Source organism: Puma concolor, chromosome E3, assembly GCF_028749965.1.
Source record: "Puma concolor isolate L17-30 chromosome E3, mPumCon1.1.hap2, whole genome shotgun sequence".
NCBI classification, from domain to species: Eukaryota; Metazoa; Chordata; class Mammalia; order Carnivora; family Felidae; genus Puma; species Puma concolor.
This window is the reverse complement of record NC_141682.1, coordinates 26,230,985-26,254,753: the sequence shown is the minus strand read 5'-3', so window position 1 is coordinate 26,254,753 and position 23,769 is coordinate 26,230,985. Positions and strand designations below refer to the sequence as shown.

Sequence of the window (23,769 nt, the reverse complement as noted above, 5' to 3'; positions counted from 1 at the left end):
GCTGGCTCCCTGTTCATGCACCTGGACTGGAGGGGAGCCAGCCCTGGATGTGGTGGTAGGCCAGAGCTCAGTCCACAGTTGGAGAAAGTGGTTCCCTCCCTGGAGGGCTGCATGATAGTACAGAACCTGCCTGCATCCTCCACCCCTTCGGCACAGTGGCTGGGCCAAGGGCGCAGTCTGCAGGAGAAAAAGGCAGCTGTCTCCCTGGAGTGCTGTGGGAAAAGACAAAGCCTGCCTGCATCTGCCACCCTGTGGGCTCGCAGCGAGGGCAGCAACTGAGTCCGCAGTAGGAGAAGGCTGTCCTCCCTGAAGTGTAGAGGCACAGACAAAGCCAGTCGAGACCACATATCGCCGCACTGAGAGGTGCTTCCCCAGCGCCAGAGCGCACTGAGCTAGACTTTGAATCCTAGCCAAGCACAGAGTCAGGGGAGTTGGCCGAGTGGAGCCAGAAGGACCCCCCCGTCTGCGCCCCGGCACAGTGAGGACTACTCAAACTGAGTCCACCAGGTCTGGCTCTGTGGAGAAGAGACTGGGGAATTGCCATTCCCTCCCCACCCCCATCCCACCACCACCACCAAAGTGAGGCCTCAAGGATCACTCCCAGGGCCCATAGTGGAGGTGGGTTCAGAATACGCCAAACCATGCCTCCTTGCACTGGGTAACTGCATATCCAATTGATTGGCACAGACCCTGCAGACAGGTCCTCCCGACAAGCAATGCAGCATTGCCTGGATTAACTCTAGGTCACTTATGGATATATAGATATATTCTCCCCCCACCCCCAATTTCTTCTCCTTATCTCTTCTCTCCCCTAGGCTGGTTACTCTGGTTATTGGGCTGTCTAAACAGACATACTTAATCCATTGTCTTGATACATGTTCTACACCTCCTTTACATTCCTTTCTCTCTCTCTGGAATAATCAAGCCATATAATTTCTCTGTCTGGGTAACTGTATCTTCGTTTCATTTCCCCCGCTTCCTTCTTTATTTTCCTTTCTCTCTCTCTGGATTAAGCCTTTTAGTCTCTCTGCCTAATCAATGTTTATTTTTTCTCCCCCTCCCCCCCGCCCCCACCACGCGTTCCTATCATTTCTCTCTTTGTATATGCTTTTCCATCAGCACTGCCTCCACTTTCTTCTTCACCTGTAGTCGGTGCTTTTGGGTTTTTTGTTTTTAGTCTTTAAGTTTTTGTTTTTGTTTATTTGCTTGTGTTATTTGTCTGTGTGTTTGCATGTTTTTGTCTCCTGTTTGTCTATCTGTTTTCCTTTGCAGGGCCACTCCAAGGAACAAATCAAAGCACATCTGGTGGAGGGTCCAAAATATCATTACGAATAGGGTAATAAAATAACCAAAGTCACAACAACAGAGAGCAAGTAACAATCTCTGAAAAAACACCTCCTGAAGGGCCAGGCCCTGGGCAGTGTATGACCCTCCTTTAATATAGCAGTGCTCGCAGGTGCAGGGCAAACAACAAACATTTAAAACGCATAAGGGACAGAAAACTAGCCAAAATGATGAAACGGAAAAATTCTCCTCAAAAGAAATTACAGGAAGTAGTGACAGCTAACGAATTGATCAAAACCGATTGAAGCAATATAACAGAACAAGAATTTAGAATAATAGCCATAAAATTAATTGCTGGGCTTGAAAAAAGCATAGGGGACAGCAGAGAACCTATTGCTACAGAGATCAAGGGACTAAAAAATAGTCATGATGAATTAAAAAATGCTATAAATGAGGTGCAAAATAAAATGGAGGCTGCCACAGTGTGGATTGAAAAGGCAGAGGAGAGAATAGGTGAATTAGAAGATAAAATTATGGACAAAGAGGAAGCTGAGAAAAAGAGAGATACAAAAATCCAGGAGTACGAGGGGGAGAATTAGAGAACTAAGTGATGCAATCAAATGGAACAATATCCCTATCATAGGAATTCCAGAAGAAGAAGGAGAGAGAGAAAGGGGCTGAAGGTGTACTTGAACAAATCATAGCTGAGAAGTTCCCTGAGGAAGGGAAGGCATCAAAATCCCTCTGGGGAAAGAAACAGGCATCAAAATCCAAGAGGCAGAGAACTCCCTTCAGATGTAACTTGAATTGATCTTCTGCACGACATATCATAGTGAAACTGGCAAAATACAAGGATAAAGAGAGAATTCTGAAAGCAGCTAGGGATAAATGGGCCTTAACACACAAAGGTAGACGCATAAGGGTAGTAGCAGACCTATCTACTGAAACTTGGCAGGCCAGAAAGGAATGGTAGGAAATCTTCAATGTGATGAACAGAAAAAATATGCAGCCAAGAATCCTTTATCCAGCAAGTCTGTCATTCAGAATAGAAGGAAAGATAAAGGTCTTCCCAAACAAACAAACACTGAAGGAATTCATCACCACTAAACCAGCCCTACAAGAGATCCTAAGGGGGACTCTGTGAGTCAAATGTTGCAAGAACCACAAAGGACCAGAGACACCACTACAGGCATGAAACCTACAGACATCACAATGACTCTAAACCCATATCTTTCAATAATAACACTGAATGTAAACGGACTAAATGCTCCAACCAAAAGACATAGGGTATCAGAATGGATAAAAAAACAAGACCCATCTATTTGCTGTCTACAAGAGACTCATTTTAGACCTGAGGACACCTTCAGATTAAAGTGAGGGGATGGAGAAAAATCTATCACGCTACTGGAAGTCAAAAGAAAGCTGTAGTAGCCATACTTATATCAGACAAACTAGACTTTAAAGGCTGTAACAAGAGATTAACAAGGGCATTATATAATAATTACAGGGCCCATCCACCAGGAAGAGCTAACAATTATAAATGTCTATGTGCCGAATATGGGAGCCCCAAAATATATAAATCAATTAATCACAAACATAAGCAACCTTATTGATAAGAAAGTGGTAATTGCAGGAGACTTTAATACTCCACTTATAGCAATGGATAGAACATGTAGACAGAGAATAAATAAAGAAACAAGGTCCCTGAATGTTATATTGGATCAGTTGGACTTGACAGATATATTTAGAACTCTGCATCCCAAAGCAACAGAATATACTTTCTTCTCGAGTGCACATGGAACATTCTCCAAGATAGATCACATACTGGGTCACAAAACAGCTCTTAATAAGTATAAAAGAACTGAGATCATACCATGCACACTTTCAGACCACAATGCTATGAAACTGGAAATCAACCACAGGAAAAAGTCTGGAAAACCTCCAGAAGCATGGAGGTTAAAGAACATCCTACTAAAGAATGAATGGGTCGAGGTGCCTGGGTGGCTCAGTCAATTGAGCGTCTGACTTTAGCTCAGGTCATGATCTCACACTCCGTGAGTTCGAGCCCCACATTGGGCTCTGTGCTGACAGATCAGAGCCTGGAACCTGCTTCAGATTCTGTGTCTCCCTCTCTCTCTGCCTCTCCCCCGCTCATGCGCTCTCTCTCTCTCTCTCTCTCTCTCTGTCAAAAATAAGCATTAAAAAAACAGTTTTAAAGAATGAATGAGTCGGGGCGCCTGGGTGGCTCAGTCAGTTAAGCATCAGACTTCAGCTCAGGTCATGATCTCACAGTTTGTGAGTTTGAGCCCCGTATCAGTCTCTGTGCTGACAGCTCAGAGCCTAGAGCCTACTTCAGATTCTGTGTCTCCCTCTCTGTCTCTGCCCCTCCCTTGCTTGCAGGAACACATTCTCTCTCTCTCTCAAAAATAAAATAAACATTAAAAATTTTTAAAAAAAGAATGAATGGGTCAACCAGGCAATAAGAGAAGAAATTTAGAAGTATATGGAAACAAATGAAAATGAAAACACAACAATCCAAACGCTTTGGGATGCCGCGAAGGCAGTCCCGAGAGGAAAATACATTGCAATGCAGGCCTATCTCAAGAAACAAGAAAAATCCCAAATACAAAATCTAACAGCACACCTAAAGGAAATAGAAGCAGAACAGCAAAGACACCCCAAACCCAGCAGAAGAAGAGAAATAATAAAGATCAGAGCAGAAATAAACAATATAGAATCTTAAAAAACTGTAGAGCAGATCAATGAAACCAAGAGTTGGTTTTTTGAAAAAATAAACACAATTGGTAAACCTCTAGCCAGGATTCTCAAAAAGAAAAGGGAGATGACCCAAATAGATAAAATCATGAATGAAAATGGAATTATTACAACCAATCTCTCAGAAAAACAAGCAATTATCAGGGAATACTAGGAAAAATTATATGCCAACAAACTGGACAACCTGAAAGAAATGGACAAATTCCTAAGCACCCACACACTTCCAAAACTCAAACAGGAAGAAATAGAAAACTTGATCAGACCCATAATCAGCAAAGAAATTGAATCAGTTATCAAAAATCTCCCAACAAATAAGAGTCCAGGACCAGATGGCTTCCCTGGGGAATTCTACCAGACATTTAAAGCAGATATAATACCTATCCTTCTCAAGCTTTTCCAAAAAATTGAAAGTAAAGGAAAACTTCCAGACTCCTTCTATGAGGCCAACATTACTTTGATTCCCAAACCAAACAGAGACCCAGCAAAGAAAGAGAACTACAGGCCAATATCCCTGATGAATATGGATGCAAAATTTCTCAACAAGATACTAGCAAATTGAATTCAATTGAATATAAAAAGAATTATTCACCATGATCAAGTGGGATTCATTCCTGGGCTGCAGGGCTGGTTCAGTATTCACAAATCAATCAATGTGATACATCACATTAATAAAAGAAAAGATAAGAATCATATGATCCTGTCAATCGGTGCAGAAAAGGCATTTGACAAAATTCAGCATTCTTTCTTAATAAAAACCCTCAAGAAAGTTGGGATAGAAGGAACACACTTAAACATCATAAAAGCCATTTATGAAAAGCCCACAGCTAATATCACCCTCAATGGGGAAAAACTGAGAGCTTTCCCCCTGAGATCAGGAACACGACAGGGATGTCCACTCTCACCGCTGTTGTTTAACATAGTGTTGGAAGTTCTAGCAATCAGACAACAAAAGGAAATCAAAGGCATCAAAATTGGCAAAGATGAAGTCAAGCTTTCACTTTTTGCAGATGACGTGACACTATACATGGAAAACACTATAGACTCCACCAAAAGTCTGCTAGAACTGATACATGAATCAGCAAAGTCGCAGGATACAAAATCAATGTACAGAAATCAGTTGCATTCTTATACACTAATAATGAAGCAACAAAAGACAAATAAAGAAACTGATCCCATTCACAATTGCACCAAGAAGCATAAAATACCTAGCAATAAACCTAACCAAAGATGTAAAAGATCTGTATGCTGAAAACTATAGAAAGCTTATGAAGAAAATTGAAGAAGATATAAAGAAATGGAAAAACATTCCATGCTCATGGCTTGGAAGAATAAATATTGTCAAAATGTCAATACTACCCAAAGCTATCTACACATTCAATGCAATCCCAATAAAAATTGCACCAGCATTCTTCTCGAAGCTAGAACAAGCAATCCTAAAATTTGTACGGAACCACAAAAGACCCCGAATAGCCAAAGTAATATTGAAGAAGAAGACCAAAGTGGGAGGCATCACAATCCCAGACTTTAGCCTCTACTACAAAGCTGTAATCATCAAAACAGCATGGTATGGGCATAAAAACAGACACGTAGACCAATGGAATAGAATAGAAACCCTAGAATTAGACCCACAAAAGTATGGCCAACTCATCTTTGACAAAGCAGGAAAGAATATCCAATGGAAGAAAGACAGTCTCTTTAACCAATGGTGCTGGGAGAACTGGACAGCAACATGCAGAAGAATGAAACTAGACCACTTTCTTACACCATTCACAAAATTAAACTCAAAATGGATAAAGGACCTGAATGTGAGACAGGAAACCATCAAAACCCTAGAGGAGAAAGCAGGAAAAAAAACCTCTCTGACCTCAGCCGCAGCAATTTTTTACTTGACACATCCCCAAAGGCAAGGGAATTAAAAGCAAAAATGAACTATTGGGACCTCATGAAGATAAAAATCTTCTGCACTGCAAAGGAAACAACCAACAAAACTAAAAGGCAACTGACAGAATGTGAAAAGATAATTGCAAATGACATATTGGACAAAGGGCTAGTATCCAAAATCTATAAAGAACTCACCAAACTCCACACCAGGAAAACAAATAATCCAGTGAAGGAATGGGCAGAAAACATGAATAGACACTTCTCTAAAGAAAACATCCAGATGGCCAACAGGCACATGAAAGGATGCTAAACATCGTTCCTCATCAGGGAAATACAAATCAAAACCACACTCAGATACCACCTCACACCAGTCAGAGTGGCTAAAATGAACAAATCAGGAGACTACAGATGCTGGCGAGGATGTGGAGAAATGGGAACCCTCTTGCATTGTTGGTGGGAATGCAAACTGGTGCAGCTGCTCTGGAAAACAGTGTGGAGGTTCCTCAAAAAATTAAAAATAGATCTACTCTATGACCCAGCAATAGCACTGCTAGGAAATGCAAAGGGATACAGGAGTGCTGATGCATAGGGGCACTTGTACCCCAATGATTATAGCAGCAATTTCAACAATAGCCAAATTATGGAAAGAGCCTAAATGTTCATCAACTGACGAATGGATAAAGAAGATGTGGTTTATATATACAATGGAATACTACTTGGCAATGAGAAAGAATGAGATATGGCCTTTTGTAACAACGTGGATGGAACTGTAGAGTGTTATGCTAAGTGAAATAAGTCATACAGAGAAAGACAGATACCATATGTTTTCACTCATATGTGGATCCTGAGAAACTCAACAGAAGACCAGGGGTGGGGAGGGGAAGAGGGGAAAAAAGTTACAGAGAGGGAAGGAGGCAAACCATAAGAGACTCTTAAATACTAATAACAAACTGAGGGGTGATGGGGTGGGGAGTGGGTGATGGGCATTGAGGAGGGCACCTGTTGGGATGAGCACTGGGTGTTGTATGGAAACCAATTTGACAATAAATTTCATATAAAAAAATTGAAAAGAAAAGAAAAGAACAGAAAAAGGAAATTTAATAAAATAGGATATGAATAATTTTTTAGCAGAAATTAATTATCTAAGGGTAATGTGTTTAAACAAAGTGCTCCTACTAGGCATCAAATACTGACTGTGAACTTGTCATTAGAGAGTGCCTTTAAATTATTAACAGAAGACTGTTAGGCCATGGCAGGAGAATCACTTATCCCCAGGTGGAACATCTCTAAGGAATAACCTTGGAGATAAAGCCTCATAAATATTGCTGCATTGCCTGATTAGAAAGGAAAGATATTCTGAAGAGCTTTGTGTTTTGGTACTGATTGTCTGCTTCCTGAAGAACTCCACTGAGGGGCTTATCCTTTCCAAAATGGAAAGACGAGTCAGTGTCAAGAGTCCAGGAATGAGCAGGTATGTGTTATTCAATCTTCCTTTCCTGCTGTGATGCTGGGAAGAGCAAAAACCATTGTGAAGTGTATACTTTCCAGCCCTCTCCTGAGGGTCTGGACCTAAGAGTGGTGGAGTCTGAAATATAAATATGGATACATGTAGATATAGAGATGCAGATATAGACATATTCTTGAAAGTCCATTAATCCTTTGAGAAAATAACAGCTAAAATTTGGTCAGTACTGTTCTATGCTCTTTATACATTTTAACTCATTTACTCCTCATTAATCTTATAGAATCCTCATTTTACAGTAGCAGAACCTGAGACTCATGGAGATGAAGTGGCTTGTCCAAGGCCAAGCTATAAGACTATTTGGCTCCAGGACACACTCTTAACCATTACACTACTTACAGTGTAATTTACAGCAGGGAGAAGTAGAAGTACAGAAAAGATGAATGCCTCGATCCTTCCCTTTGGAGAGAAATCATAAAACATTCACGTATGTTTTAAAAGGTGCTGGACTGAAGTAGTTAAGTGTACAGCTCTGGGGTCAGGCTACAGGGTTCAATCTCTGCACTGCCACTTTCCATTTCAGGGATCTTTGGCAAGTTATTCATAGATTTTGTGTTTTGTCTTTTTTTTGGGGGGGGGTAGGGATTAAATAAGTTAAAACATGCAAAACACTTAGAATAGCATCTGACATTTAGCCAATAAATGTTGGGTAATATTACTCTACAATCCAAACTCTCTTTAAAAAAATGGGGGAAAAAAACCTCTCTTCAAGCTGAACGTTATGAATGGTCTTCAGATAGAAGATAATTATCCAGCATTTAACATGCTTTCATAGTAGGTCAAAAGGGTCACAGATTTTAAGATCCCTTGAAAGGCAAAAGCCAAATAATTAATGGAAGATAAATAGATATCTAGACTGTTAAATGGAATGGTAAACTCATCCTGAGACATAAAGTACACATGAGCTATCTACACTAGCTAACTACCATGATAAAGGAAATCCTTCCTTCTATACATAGTTTCTTTTCTGCCCCTGTAGGGACAGTTTTAATTCCAGGAACCACCCAGCTGACCCAGAGAGACATTCTCTACAGACTTCAATCTTCAAAAGCAAAGTGCATTATCACCGACGAAGTTTTAGCCCCCGCAGTAGATGCTGTTGCATCTAAATGTGAAAATCTGCACTCCAAGCTAATTGTGTCTCAGAAACCCAAAGATGGATGGGGGAACCTCAAGGAAATGATGAAGTGAGTAGCCATAATTGTTGTAGAACAGCTTTCCCAGAGGAAGGCAACACTGAAAAGATATTCAACCCACCAAGTGATCAGAAAAATGAAAAGTAAAATGAGGCAAAGGGAACAACTAGTAATTATGGCTGCACCAACAATGTAAACTCTGAGGCAGGAAAGAGGTTGGAGTGTTTTTTAGAGGTTAGGATCTCCAGGAAGCAGGCCCTGAGATAGAGATTAGTTGTGTAAGAAGTTTATTAAGGAGTTGTCTTGGGGTCAACACCTATGAAGGAAGGGGAGGGATGTGCAATTGGGCAAAGGAAGAAATGTATCTGCCATGCGCTCCCACTGGGACCTATGGGGCATGGATAGCCCCTCAAAGCTATTCCCAGATAAAATAAGAGATCCTGGCCTTTATATACCCATACTGATCAGTAACTGGGTGTGGCCTATCCCTAGGAGGAGAGGTGAGTAACCTTGAGCAAGGCAGCTGTCTTCAGCCAAAGCAATCTCTAAAAGAGAGCTGGCTCCCAGCAGCTGTGGGAAGTAAGTCCTTCATTCCTGCAGCAGGATCTAGGAGGTGTCTCACAGCATCAACCACAGAGCTGTTATCCTCTCCCAGAGAAACAGAGAAACACAGTGAATTCTTCTGTGTAGGCTATATCAGTACCTTGCTGATAACAACACTTCTGGTTATAAATAAGATGGATGCAATTATAAAACTGAGTTACACTGATGTCCATCCCTGCTATGGAATGCTTCCAGGGGTCACTTGACACTATGGCCATGTACTGGTTCTATCTTAGCTTTAAGCTGGCAGCCAGTTCCCTCTAGAATGAACTTCCTACCTTTACTCAAGGATTTGGAAGCATGCTTGCAACTATGGATTTGTTCCTACTGCCTCTAAAATAGCCATCATTTATTGAGTTCTTACCAAAAGCCAAGTACTGTTCTAATTAAAATAATGTTATAATTGCAATAACGGGTAACATTTATATTGCCTTGGTTAGGTGCCAAAAACTGCTCCAAGCGTTCACATATATTAACTCATTAAAATGTCACAATAACCTAAGGAAAGGGTGCTATAGTAATACAGATGAATAAGGTCAAATGCTATGATCTGGCAGAGCTGGGTTTCAAACCCAGGGAGTCTGGCTTCTGAACCCACACTCCTAAAGGCTATGTTTACTGCCCATAGTGGTGAAAGATTGGTATGATAACCCCACCTTAGTTTTCAAAAGCAACTGTATTTACAATGAAGTGATAAATACACTGCTCTAGGTAATATTTTTTTTTTTTAATTTTTTTTTTTCAACATTTATTTATTTTTGGGACAGAGAGAGACAGAGCATGAACGGGGGAGGGGCAGAGAGAGAGGGAGACACAGAATCGGAAACAGGCTCCAGGCTCTGAGCCATCAGCCCAGAGCCTGATGCGGGGCTCGAACTCACAGACCGCGAGATCGTGACCTGGCTGAAGTCGGACGCTTAACCGACTGCGCCACCCAGGCGCCCCTCTAGGTAATATTTTTAAGGAAGAAAATTATGAAATCATAGACTAAGTACCTAGTCTACCTGTTAGGCTTTGAAAACAGCTTCTTGGGAGCCTGGGTGGCTTAGTCATTAAGCATCCAACTCCAGCTCAGGTCATGATCTCACGGTTGGTGAGTTGGAGCCCCACTTCGGGTGAGCCCTGCTTCCCTCTCTCCTCTCTCTCTCCTCCCTCTCTCTCTCTCTGCCCCTCATGGGATTCTCTCTCTCTCTCTCTCTCTCTCTCTGTCTCTCTCTCTCTGACCCTCTCTCACTTGCTCCCTCTTGAAAGAAAGAGACTCTGACCCTCTCTCACTTGCTCCCTCTTGAAAGAAAGAAAGAAAGAAAGAAAGAAAGAAAGAAAGAAAGAAAGAAAAGGAAAACAGCTTTTCTACAATTCTCGTGGCCTGGATTTTCTAATTCATTCATTCTCAGCCCAGTACTCCCAGATAAAATCTCTGTGTGCAGTGTTTACCTCCTCTTAGCTGCCCTAATGTGGGGCCTGTTAGCAGCCCAGTTATCCTTCAGAACTACAGCTGATCCTTGAACAATGTGGGAATTACCAACCTGCCTTATACTGTTGCCCATGACTTCTATTAACATACTCAATTTTTTAAATGCTTATTTATTTTGAGAGAGAGAGAGAAAGAGCACATGCAAGCCGGGGAGGGGCAGAGAGAGAGGGAAAGAGAGAATCCCAAGCAGACTGCACACTGTCAGTGCAGAGCCTGATGTGGGGCTCGATCTCAAGAACTGTGAGATCATGACCTGAGCTGAAATCAAGAGTCAGATGCTTAACCATTGGACTGAGCCACCCAGGCACTCATATCACTTTTAAAAAAAGAAAAGAAAAGAAAATCATATTTGAGAACATCCACAGTGAAGGGGATGGGGCAGTTCTCACATAGCCATCATTATGAGATCATAGAATCCTCATTATGCTGGTGTTATGATCAAACTCTTGAGTTTTTTTATCTATTTATTTTTTTTAATTTATTTATTTATTTCTGAGAGAGACAGAGAGAGAGCATGAGCAGGGGAGGGGCAGAGAGAGAGGAAGAGAGAGAATCCCAAGCAGGCTCCACACTGTCAACTCAGAGCCCCACATGGGGCTTGATCCCACAAACCATTAGATCACTACCCTAGCAGAAATCAAGAGTCAGACACTTAACCGACTGAGCCATCCAGGCACCCTCTTCAGTTTTTTAAAATGCATCAAGTCTTCTTTTTTGTATAGTAGAAAAGCTATGAAACCAGCCTATAAGTGGGCTTTGATGACAAAATTTAGTTTGATTCCAGAAAGCACCTAAGAAGGTAGAGAAAGAGATGGTTTTTACCTTGGAATTCAACCCAAGTCACTGAGGCCTGACTCATAAGGTGAAGAGGTCCGAGTAGATGGTTTCTCGAATACTTGGCTGTGGTAACAGTTCATGGTGCTGTGTATCATGTGCAGAATCATTGTAGTTCTTCCTTTGTAGACAGGCCAGTGACAACCACACCTGTGTGAAAACAAAACACGATGAGATGATGGCCATTTACTTTACCAGTGGAACAAGTGGAACTCCGAAAATGACCGGACACACCCATAGCAGTTTTGGTTTAGGATTATCTGTAAATGGAAGGTAACTTCACGGAACTGCAGCTTGACATGTCAAAACGGCGGAGGTGATGATTCATTTATTGGTCTTTTAAATTTGTTTTTCCTACATATATCAGGATGATTCCTTGTTTTCCCAGGTTCTGGCTGGATTTGACACCTTCAGATGTGATGTGGAATACCTCAGACACAGGCTGGGCAAAGTCTGCATGGAGCAGCATCTTTTCTCCATGGATCCAGGGAGCATGTGTATTTGCACATTACTTGCCACGTTTTGAGCCAACTTCCATCTTTCAGGTAAGGCAGAGAACAAGAGGTCACCATTTAGAAATGCTTTAGCAGCATTCCTGACAGGACTGATGAATACAGTAGCTTGCAGAAATCAGAGTGAACAACATGATTTAAGGTATTTCACACCTGGTAAGTCATTTATCCTGAAAAGATATACAGGCAAAAGGTGTGAGTGCATTTATGTTAGAATAAACAATGTTTAAGTTGTGCTGTGCCCTAAATAAACATTTAGCAACTTATTAAAGTTGTAGTAAGACTAAGAGTTTACTTCTAAATTGCAGACACTTTCCGAGTTTCCCATCACCGTCTTCTGTTCAGCGCCGACTGCATACCGAATGCTTATACAGAATGATATGACCAGGTAAGAAATGTTGGTAAATAGGCACTTAGTGGGGGTAGGAGAGAGGAAGAGTAAGCCATAAAATAAAGGATCTTTCTGCCTAAAAACAAAGTTCCACACTAGTAGGTACAGAATTTAACAATCTCTTCACCCCCTTCTCCTTCTTGCTTTCATTCTTTAAATCATAATTATTACATCCAGGGCAGGCTCCCCCAAGAAAGGTGAGAAAAGGGAGGGTTTAGTCACAGGTATACCCCTGAGCCCAGAGGTTATGGATAAGAAAGTGTTCAATCTTTTGGATGATGAATGTTACATGAGCTGAGAAAGTAGAGAAATTACTCCAACTTGGAGCCCTGTCCCAGCAAATAGGAAAAAAGGATGAATGTCTTTTACTCTTGATTCCATTTGAAAGGGCACATTGGTAAATATTTTTAAATCATTAAAATTGCTAAAACTTTTTGAATAGGAAATATTTCATATGACATATAATTCAATAGGTATATAAGATTATAGAATGGAGTCTCCCTCCAAACCTTGTCCTCAGTGTCAGTTCTCCTTCTCCCTGAAATCTGTGCTTATACAAACCAATATGCCAGTATTCTTCCCCCATTCTTTTATACACATAAATGGAAACATAGTATGCTCACAGTTCTGCACCTTCCTTTTTTTGCCTAACAGTACATCCTGGAACTGTGTGCTATCCAGTGCTATCCAATATGGTAACCACTAGCCACATGCAATTATTTAAATTTAACTTTAATTAAAAATTCACTTCCAAAGTTGCACTAGCCATGTTTCAAGTGCTCTGTAGCCACATAGGGCTAGGTGATACTGCAGTGGATAGTGCAGATAATAGAACATTTTGATTGTGGCAAAAAATTCTATTGGACAACACTGTCCAGGAACTTCCTTATTTTTTTTTTTCCTTTTACAGCTCTATAGGATTCCACTGCATAAATATTCCACAGTGAATTTAACCATACAATTGGTAAATTCTTAATCACTGATTTAAAATGTTATTATGAGATACCTTCCCTGAGGATGACATAGCTTGCTTGCTTGCTTTTTCTTTTTTCTCTTTCTTTCTTTCTTTCTTTCTTTCTTTCTTTCTTTCTTTCTTTTTTTTTTTTTCAACAAATCACACACTCCCAGAAAATAAGAGGGGAAAAAAATGGATGTCTTGGGAGTCATTTTATGATGTTAGAAGAGTTTGTTCATTTTGTTTGTATTGAAGAGAGGAGTAAGGAAGGAACTAAAACACACTTCATATTGAATTTCATTAGAAATAACACTAATTTTCATTTCTCTCTATTCTTGTCTCCCAAACTTAACTTATTTGTTTTCTGAGAAGCTATAAGTTCAAAAGCTTAAAGCACTGTGTGAGTGCTGGGGAACCAATCAATCCTGAAGTGACTGAACAATGGAGAAACCGAACAGGTCTGGATATCTATGAAGGATATGGACAGACAGAAACGGTATATGACCTCATTGAAAAGAAAGGGACGGACTCGAGTTAGCTGGATAAATAAAAAGTGATTTATATAACTGATAAATTTTAAAAATAAGTGTTTATTATATCCTTACAATTGTTTGAGGGATAGGGCAGTAGAGGAGTGGTTAGAAGAGTAGTTTAAAGAAAGTTGGAGGGAAACCAGTTACCAAAAAAAAAGTTACAACTGTAACAGATACAGTTGTTTAAGTAGCCATTCACTGAAAAAAACCACTATAGACCTGATCAGGGCAAGGGCATTAAAATATATTTTAAATGAAAGAATGCTAGATCAACAGACAGATTTCCCCTTACGAAAGAGCGAACTTTCTTACAGCTGCCTCAAAAATAGAAAATTCTGAGTTCCTTGCTACTTAAAATATTAAGAGTTCACTTAGATAACTCCTTGGCAAGTATACTCTAAAAGGGGTTATTTAAAGAGCTTGTAGACATAAGAAGAAGAAATTCTAGAGGAAGTGAATGAATTCATAACAAAAGTGGTTATTATGTAAGGAAAAGGAGGCATACAATGGAGCAGAAAAGGGAAAGGCTGAAAGAAATTTTTCATAGTGTCTTTTTATAATGCTTCTATTTATAAACCATAAGAATGGTCAAAAATTAATATACCAAAAATAAAATTTACAAATGTATTAAATAGAAAGAGCAGAACAAGTATCATGCTAATATAGGTATGTTTTCATAAATATGGACATTTTAGTAATTATCAATTTATTAAGTGTTATAACTTTACTGTATGTCTTTGTTTAGTGTCTATCTCTACACTCCCTGAGAGCAGAAAATTTGTTTTATATTTGAGTCTGGTTCATCATAAATTTTCGATAATTATTTGTTGAATGAATGCATGTGGGTGAATAAATTAATTTTAAGTTAGTTGTAATGTTACTTTATTCTTTCTTCTTCTTAACTAGGTGCTAATCTGTGGAAATTTTAAGGGAATGAAAATCAAGTCTGGCTCAATGGGAAAGCCATCTCCTGCTTTTGATGTTAAGGTTTGCACATCCCCTTCCAGGAGAATATTTAACAACCTAATCTGTTTACCACCTACCCCTACACTCCTAGTTTTGGTGATGATTTCATGCTACTTCCATGATATCTTAATTTCCACGTATTAGCAATGGATTAGAGATGTTAGTTTAATGGTCTCCATTTTTTTTTTTTTTTTTAGCAAAGCAGTGGCTTGTGCCATGCAGTTCTAAGCATTTTATAAGTACTAATCCATTTGATTCCCAGAAAGAACCTATAAGAGACATACCAGTATAAGAACAATTTTACAATGGCTGAAGGGGAATGAGAGATACAAGCTTCTAGTTATAGAATGAATAAGTTATAAAGATAAAAGATACAGCATAGGGAATATAGTCAATCAATACAATACAATATAGTATTGTAATCATAATGTGTGATGACATATGGTAGCTACATTTGTGAGCACAACATAATATATAAACTTGTCAAATCATTATATTGTAAACCTGAAACTAATATAACATTGTATGTCAACTGTCATTCAATAAAGAATAAAATAAAAAAGAACCATTTTACAGATGAGGCCCAGAGAGGGAAGGAATTCACCAGAAGTCACATAGCTAGTGGCTACTAGTGCTGGGATTCAATTCCAGGCAATCTGGTTCCAATATCTATATTCTTAATCATATCATCACACTGTGCCCTTTCTGATGAAGGAGGTCAAGACCTCCTGAGGGGTCAAGTAGGCCAAAGGAAGTTACAGTTTACAGTGGCTGAAATATTTTTATCTTTCCCTAGTCCTACCAGGCCATTTCCTGGCTTTCTTTAACCATGGCCATTATTACCACCTGATCCCTAGGGAGGATCCTATTCTCCTATCTGCACACTTTTTACAGGGTTAGAAATGTTCTCAGATCAACATACCCAAAGCCAGGTATAGCCAAAGGAACTTACACTAATATATAAGAGAAAACCATAGCATAGCAACAAAAACACAAAATGGATGAGCTTACAGAATGGAGAGCTTAGAACCAAACTAAATGAGGGTTAGTTATGGATTAGATCAATGCTTCCAAAGCTTTTCTGATCATAAGAATCACCTGGATACTTGTTTTAAAACACTAATTCTCAGGCCCCTTCTAGATGAAAATGAAATCTTTGTTTTAAACAAGTGCCCCAGTTCTTATGATTAGGTAAGTCTGAGAAAATTTAGATGAAATTGATTGCTGATGTCACTGTTTATAGAATAAACCAGATGCTGGGTTCTTTCCCTTACTTTAACGTTGCTGAGAACCTTGTTTAAAGATAAGTTTGCCTCAGGGTGCCCGGGTGGCACAGTCAGTTAAGCTTCCAACTTTGGCTCAGGTCATGATCTTGTGGTCTGTGAGTTTGAGCCCTATGCCCAGCTCTGTGCTGACAGCTCAGGGCCTGGAGCCTGCTTCAGATTCTGTGTCTCCCTCTCTGCCTTCTTCTCTCCTTTCACTCTCTCTCTTTCTTTCTCAAAATAAATAAACATAAAAAAAATTTTTTTTAAAGATAGGCTTGCCTGATGGCTCAGATCTGGCTCTACTATTCACTAGCTGAATGTCTTTGGGTAAATTGTTGACGTCTCAGTTTCCTGATTTGTAAAATAGGGACTATGGTGAACGGCTTGGGACTTACTTGGTTGTAGCACTAAAAGTCATACATCCCAGGGACACTCTCCTGCCTTTGTCCTGGGCAAACTGAGATGGTTGGTCGCCCTAATATTGAAACTGATATCATAGGTTTCTTGTGAGGATTAAATGAGATAATATCCCTAAAGAGCATAACAAAGTTCTTGGCACATAATAAAGGTCTAAAAGATAGGTGCCATTACTGTCATTCAGCTCTCCCTTGCATTCCCTTCCTTTGAAAAGCTTTTCTTTTCTTTTTTTCTTTTAATGTTTATTTATTTATTTTGAGAGAGAGAGTGCGAAAGGGAGAAGGGCAGAGAGAGAGGGAGAGAGGGAGGGAGAGACGGGGTGGGGGGAGGGAGAGGCAGAGAGAGAGAGAGAGACAGAGTATCCAAAGCAGGCTCTGCACTGATAGCAGACAGCCTGATGTGGGGCTCGAACCCACAAACCGCAAGATCATGACCTGAGCCAAAGTCAGACACTTAACCAACTGAGCCACCCAGGCACCCCTGAAAAGCTTTTCTAAGAAGAGATGGTCAGGGAGCCCTGGTTACATTCTGTAAACAGGCTTAATAATAGTTCATTGGTTTATAGGATGCCTTAGGTTGGAGAAAGAAATATTGATAGTTGAGCCTTCTCTTGTCTGCATTATATGCAATCAGGTTGGCATTTCACAAAGTTGTGTTCCTTTCTTCCCTCTTAATGACAATTCCCAACATGCGTTGCTATGAAGTTCTCACAGTACAGCTGTACTCACATGAATCCCAACAGCAATGTATCACCACTTCCCCACTAATTAAGCCCTGTGGATTTCTGGAGCAACTATATTTGAATGCACAAAGGATGTGGCCAAGAGGAAAACTGCTCTATCATGCATCCCCACTCAGCATCATCACCTTCATTTCCCCCCCAATTTTTTATTGTAATAAAATACACATAGGAGCGCCTGGGTGGCTCAGTCGGTTGAACGTCTGGCTTTGGCTCAGGTCATGATCTCACGGTTTGTGAGTTCGAGCCCCGCGTCGGGCTCTGTGCTGACAGCTCGGAGCCTGGAGACTGTTTTGGATTCTGTGTCTCTCTCTCTGCTCCTCCCCTGCTCATGCTCTGTCTCTGTCTCTCAAAATAAATAAACATTAAAAAAAATAATAAATTAAAAAAATAAATAATAAAAACACATAAAATTTATCATCTTGACCATTTTAAGTGCATAATTCAGTGGTATTAAATACATTCATAATATTGTGTACCTATTACCACTATCCATCTCCATAACTCTTTTCATCTCGTAAAACTGATTCTATATCCATTAAACAGTAACTTCCCATTCCCCAATGCCCCCAGCCCTGGCAACCATTCTACTTTCTATGACAACTCTATGTTGTGCTTATCCCAACAGGTGCCCTCCTCAATGCCCATCACCCACTTTCCCCTCCCTCCCACCCCCCATCAACCCTCAGTTTTTTCTCAGTTTTTATGACTACTATTTATAAGTGAAATCATAGTGTTCATCTTTTTGTGATTGGCTTATCACACTTAGCATAATGTCCTCAAGTTTCATCCATGTAGCATGTGTCAGCATTGCCTTCCTTTCTAAGGCTGAATAATATTCCACTGGATTGGCTATAACACATTTTGCTTTTCTATTCATCTGTCAATGGGTGCTTGGGTTCTTTCCACATTTTAGCTATTACAAATATCTCTTGAAGAACATGATTTTAAATCTTTTGTGTATATACCCAGAAGTAGAAATGCTAGATCATATGGTAATTCTATTTTTAATTTTTTGAGGAACTGCCATACTGTTTTCTACAGTGCCCATACCATTTTACATTCCCACAACAACGTCCAAAGGTTCCAATCCCTCCATATCCTCACCAACACTTATTTTCTGTTTTTTTGATAGTAGCCATCCTAATGGGTGTGAAGCGGTATCTCCTTGTAATTTTGATTTGCATTTCCCTAATGCAGCTATCTTCATTTTTAACTTTTCCCCAAGAGCTCTTATTACTGCTTTTGTTACCTAGATAAGAGCATCTGCAGTGACATCCTGGAATCTGGGGATATACTCCAACCAGCTGGATATGAGATTCTTGCAACTTCAAAGCTCAAAGCCCATAATTTTCATGATTTTAAGAACACTTGAATAAGGAACATGATTCTCTACAGAAATAGAACATTTTGTCTCTTTCTCATCTATTAAAGAGTAGTCTGTGAGAAGTATTTAGAACTCTTAAAACATCTCCTTTCCATCAGTAATTCCTTGATACCGGAGCCAAATATTCTTTAGATGACTGGGTGGGAATTTATATTTTTTTATTTACAAGAACTTAAAAGTAAGATTTTACATTTAGAATTCCTTTGCCTTTCAAGTTTCTTTTTGGAGACATAGCTCATTTCCATCTGGAAAGTGCCAAGTAAGTATTATACCCTTATTTTCCACACAAGCCATTTCACACAAACCTGGGTTTGAAGGCTCTTGGAGGATATATGTAAAAGTAGAGTGTTCATGTTTAAAAACAGCTAAAAGTTACTTAAGGCAAAATCTGGCACATGAGTTAAGCAATCAACCTGAGAAATGTGCATCTGGATTTTTAAAAAGTGGACTAACTCCCTGAAGAGATTCTACAAAGAAGTGTAATGATGAAAAAGGATAGGATCTGGAGTGTGGTTGTTGAGATTTGAATTCCAGCTCAGTCATGTACTTTGTTGCTTAAACTTTGCACCTCAGTTTCCTCATACGTAAAATGAGCATAGTGATAGTGAACCAGATAGGACTGTTGTAAGGACTAAAGAAAACAATACATGTGGAGTACGCAGAGCTCTAGCATTTATTACTTGGAATGCAGTCAGTGCTTACGAAATGCTAGGCACTTCAGAGAATCAGGAGGACGGGGGAGAAGGTAAGAAAGCAAGACTTTTGACATATCACCAGTGTCTCCACCAGAGAACATTCCCCTTTCCTCGCTTGTAATGGGCTCCTGAAGTAAGGTTTTGTTTGTTCCACAGTTAAATTTTGAAAAACGGGTAATGAAATATTTACTTAAAAGATAATCAAGATATATTGCCAATTGATAAAAGCAGGCTGTAAAACAGTATATATAAAGTGATTCTATTTTTTTCTATGTCTATATTGTCTCAAAAAATATCACCAAAAGTGTGATTATTGGTAGATAGTGAAATTAACATTTTTTATTCTTCTTTCGCGTTTTGCTAACTTGCATTTTAAAATATATTTTGCAGTAAGAATTTAAGTAAAACATATTTCTTCTGGGAATTAAAATATACTTAAAATACAAAACAAAACATGCAAAGTAAAAATTTAACATTTTGGCACATTAAATAAAATATTCCCTTAAATAAATCATTCTATTTTATCCTAGATTTTAGACATAAATGGCAATGTTCTACCTCCGGGAGAAGAAGGAGATATTGGCATTCAGGTCCTACCTAATCGACCACTTGGCCTTTTTGCTCATTACATAGTAAGAGATTTATTTCCTATTTAATTCTCAAAAGGAGAGCCTGGGTGGCTCAGTTATTTAAGCACTGACTCTTGATATGGGCTTAGGTCATGATCCCATGGTTTGTAGGATCGAGTCCCACAACAGGCTCTATGCTGACAGCATGGAGCCTGATTGGGATTCTCTCTCTCCCTTTCTCTGCTCTTCCCCTGCTCTCTCTCTCTCTCTCAAAATGAATAAATAATACAAAAATACATATTTTAAAAAGTGCTTGGTAACTATCCCGATTTGTCACAAAACACACATAGGATAGGTGCTTGGCTTTTTTTTTTTTTTTTTTTTAATTTTTTTCAACGTTTTTTATTTATTTTTGGGACAGAGAGAGACAGAGCATGAACGGGGGAGGGGCAGAGAGAGAGGGAGACACAGAATCGGAAACAGGCTCCAGGCTCTGAGCCATCAGCCCAGAGCCCGACGCGGGGCTCGAACTCCCGGACCGCGAGATCGTGACCTGGCTGAAGTCGGACGCTTAACCGACTGCGCCACCCAGGCGCCCCTAGGTGCTTGGCTTTTTGAGAGACTCATTGTCCTGAATTGTAATCCCTCAGGTAGGAAACTGAAGAAACGCCCAAATGCTTATTCTCCCTGGGCTAGATCACTGCTCCAGGCCCATGAGGGTAAGAGAAGGGAGCCCTAGAAAGACAGCCCTCTTTGTATACACTGATCATCTCCAATAGAAGACAGCACCCAATCATTTTCCTGAAATGTGATTAGTGGTTTCCCTTCTGAACAGCAGTGAGAGGGAAAGAAAGTGGGGCAGTGGGATTAAGTAAATGTCTTTCACTAAAGCCTTTACAGGCTCCCTACTGTTTGCAGACCTATTTTCATGTCTAACTGAAGTATATATATTTTAAAGTTTGCATCAATATAATCAAAAGTCCAGGTTCTACTTGTCAGTGAATTTTACATAATGTAACAATCCTTCATTCTTCCTCCTACCAAGTTGCAGAACCGGTTTTGTTTCTAAAACAAAATACAAAAACAGAAAAACTGCTCTTTGAATTATTAGGTGCTGGTGCTTTCTTCTAACTCTAAGCTTTCACTTCTCACTTTTCCTACCCGTATTAGATATTAACCACTTAGCAAAAGACTTAATTAGCCCATATCTTGGAGCTCTGAACTCTTGCAGAGAGTTTAGTGATCATCATAGACAATTCTCAGGATGGCAGCATGCCTAGTCTTTGTAACTGTAGTTTGCCTCTCTTTGATTGGGCTAGCTCAATGCTGGAAGTGCATCCTTATTTCCTGCACTGGCTTCTCTTCATTCCAAGGCTTCTCAAAGAAACCAAACTTTTTTTTTTCTCCTTCAACACTTAAAAATCCGACCGAACAGAAGAATCACATTCACAGTAATATTAACAAAATGCTACTTGTTTCACAGGATAATCCTACAAAAACAGTTTCAACCCTACGAGGCAATTTCTATATCACTGGGGACCGGGGCTATATGGATGAAGATGGGTATTTCTGGTTTGTCGCAAGATCTGATGATATCATATTATCCTCTGGGTAATTTTCTTTTTCATCTGTGCATATGTCTAAGTTAATTGATCATCAGTGTTCTAGAGTGAACCTGCTGCTCACCTTTATATATTCCTGTCATATGTTTATTTCCCAGTTACAGAATTGGACCATTTGAGGTAGAAAGTGCCCTGATTGAGCATCCTGCAGTTGCAGAGGCAGCTGTTGTCAGCAGCCCAGATCCCATCAGGGGAGAGGTAAAAAAAATGGATTCATCTCCACTTTATAATTTGTTGGCTGTCTAACACATACTTTTCAACAGTTTATGGAAACACAATTAAATGATTCATTCACTAACTTTGCAAGTCACATAGTCATTAGTAAATATGCTAGTCAGGAAAGAATTGCTAAAGATAAGACTGAAAATATATATATAAGGAATTTGAATTCTTTCCATACAGGGATGGTGTGAATGCCAACAACTCAGGTTCACAGTAGGATAGGATGTCAGAGGTCAGCTAGATAGAATCGCGTTATTCCCCAGGTTTGGAAACAACATGGTCCCTTATGTAGTTGAGGAGGATAGGCTGGCATCACATATCAGGGGTGGGAGCAAGGTCAAAGGTAGGAACCGAGGCAGCAATTGGAAGTAGGCTGGGTAGGTAGCCAAGTAGAGAATTCAAAAAAAGCTGTGAATAAGACAGGAGTCCTGAAAGCTCTTCCTTTTTTTTTTTTTTTAAAGTAAATGCCCAATGATAGGCTTGAACTCACGACCCTGAGATCAAGCGTCACATGTTTTACTGACTAAACCAGCCAGGCACCCTTGAAAGCTCATTCTTATTGGGGTTGGTCAAATGGTAGTTTGGGTTTAAAGTTTCCATGCCACTCTTCAGGTCCCCTTTGCCAGGCAAGGCCCCCAATATTCCAGATAGATGAGAGCAGGGAATTGAGCTGGTGATTAAAATTTATTCCTTCACTCTGAACTCCACCAGTAGGATCACACAGCTTTTTGGAATTTGAAGGACATTGGACATAGACTAATGCAATGACAGACATAAATATTCTCTATCTGCACCATCCAATACAATAACCACACATGGCTATACAGCACTTGAGATATGGCTGGTGTGGCTGAGAACATTTTTATTTCATTTTAATTTAAATTTAAACAGCTACATGTGGCTAGTGATTACTATATTAAATAGCACAACTGTAGGCTCTTCTCATAAAAATGCAAAATTTTGCATAGAATTTGAGAGAAATTCTGAAGCCCACTTAAGGATTTTAATTAAAAAAAAAAAAAAAAAAAAAACAGGGGCGCCTGGGTGGCTCAGTCGGTTGAGCGGCCAACTTCGGTTCAGGTCATGATCTCGCGGTCCATGAGTTCGAGCCCCACGTCAGGCTCTGTGCTGACAGCTCAGAGCCTGGAGCCTGTTTCAGATTCTGTGTCTCCCTCTCTCTGACCCTCCCCCGTTCATGCTCTGTCTCACTCTGTCTCAAAAATAAATAAACGTTAAAAAAAAATTAAAAAAAAAACAACAACAAAGAGATCATCTAGGTGGCACAGTAATTAAACATCTGGACTCTTGATTTCAGCTCAGGTAATGATCCCAGCATCATGGGATCAATTCCCACATTGGGCTTCATGCTGAGCATGGCACCTGTTTGAGATTCTCTCTCTCTCTCCCTTTGTCCCTCTCCCCACTCACACACTCTCTCTCTAAAACAAAACAAAACAAAACCCAAAAAACAAAAAACTTGTACTTCTAATACTACTACAACTAATACTTAATATTTCTGATGACTTAGCATGTTCCAGGTATTATAAGCCCTACACAGGGCCTGTATATGTAAGCTTATCTAATTCTCACAACCTCTTTTTTTTTTTTGGAGAAGGAAACTGAGGCACCGAAATGTATCCAAACTTCCCCAAGATTACACAACCAAGTGTGATTCAAACCCAGGCTGTCTGATTTTAAAGTTCATGCTCTTAACCATGTTAGGGTGTTCCTTATTAGTTTACCATCTTATGTAATGATTTATAAAGACTTTTATAAAAATAAAGTAGACCTTATCCAAGGTGTACAAGTCATCAATATGCAAACTAATAATTACAAATATTAGTTCTCAATGTGCATCTGAATTATTCACTTATAGCAAGGATACACTTAATTCATAAAAATGTTGATAAAGCAGAAGAGTAGGTATAAACACAAAAACATTTTATGAAATATCAAAAAATGGATAGGATAAAATTGTATAAATGCG

At 39.6% G+C, this 23,769-nt stretch overlaps 2 protein-coding genes across 4 annotated transcripts in view; one reads left to right on the top strand and one right to left on the bottom strand.

The window, feature by feature from the left end:
- Positions 1–23,769, bottom strand: part of ERI2 (ERI1 exoribonuclease family member 2) — a 63,896-nt gene that overhangs the window by 28,889 nt on the left and 11,238 nt on the right. The window contains exon 9 of the transcript XR_015245693.1: positions 11,498–12,191. The gene's annotated coding sequence lies outside the window, so the exon portion shown is untranslated. The remainder of the gene's footprint in view (positions 1–11,497; positions 12,192–23,769) is intronic.
- The window catches only part of ACSM3 (acyl-CoA synthetase medium chain family member 3), a 42,570-nt gene that overhangs the window by 9,021 nt on the left and 9,780 nt on the right, over positions 1–23,769 (top strand). For all 3 annotated transcript variants that reach the window (XM_086692845.1, XM_086692844.1, XM_086692843.1), the window contains exons 4-12: positions 8,442–8,649; positions 11,639–11,782; positions 11,898–12,054; positions 12,330–12,409; positions 13,740–13,863; positions 14,807–14,887; positions 19,900–20,001; positions 21,422–21,549; positions 21,659–21,758. In XM_086692845.1, coding sequence (XP_086548971.1) covers positions 8,442–8,649; positions 11,639–11,782; positions 11,898–12,054; positions 12,330–12,409; positions 13,740–13,863; positions 14,807–14,887; positions 19,900–20,001; positions 21,422–21,549; positions 21,659–21,758 — 1,124 coding nt within the window. The remainder of the gene's footprint in view (positions 1–8,441; positions 8,650–11,638; positions 11,783–11,897; positions 12,055–12,329; positions 12,410–13,739; positions 13,864–14,806; positions 14,888–19,899; positions 20,002–21,421; positions 21,550–21,658; positions 21,759–23,769) is intronic.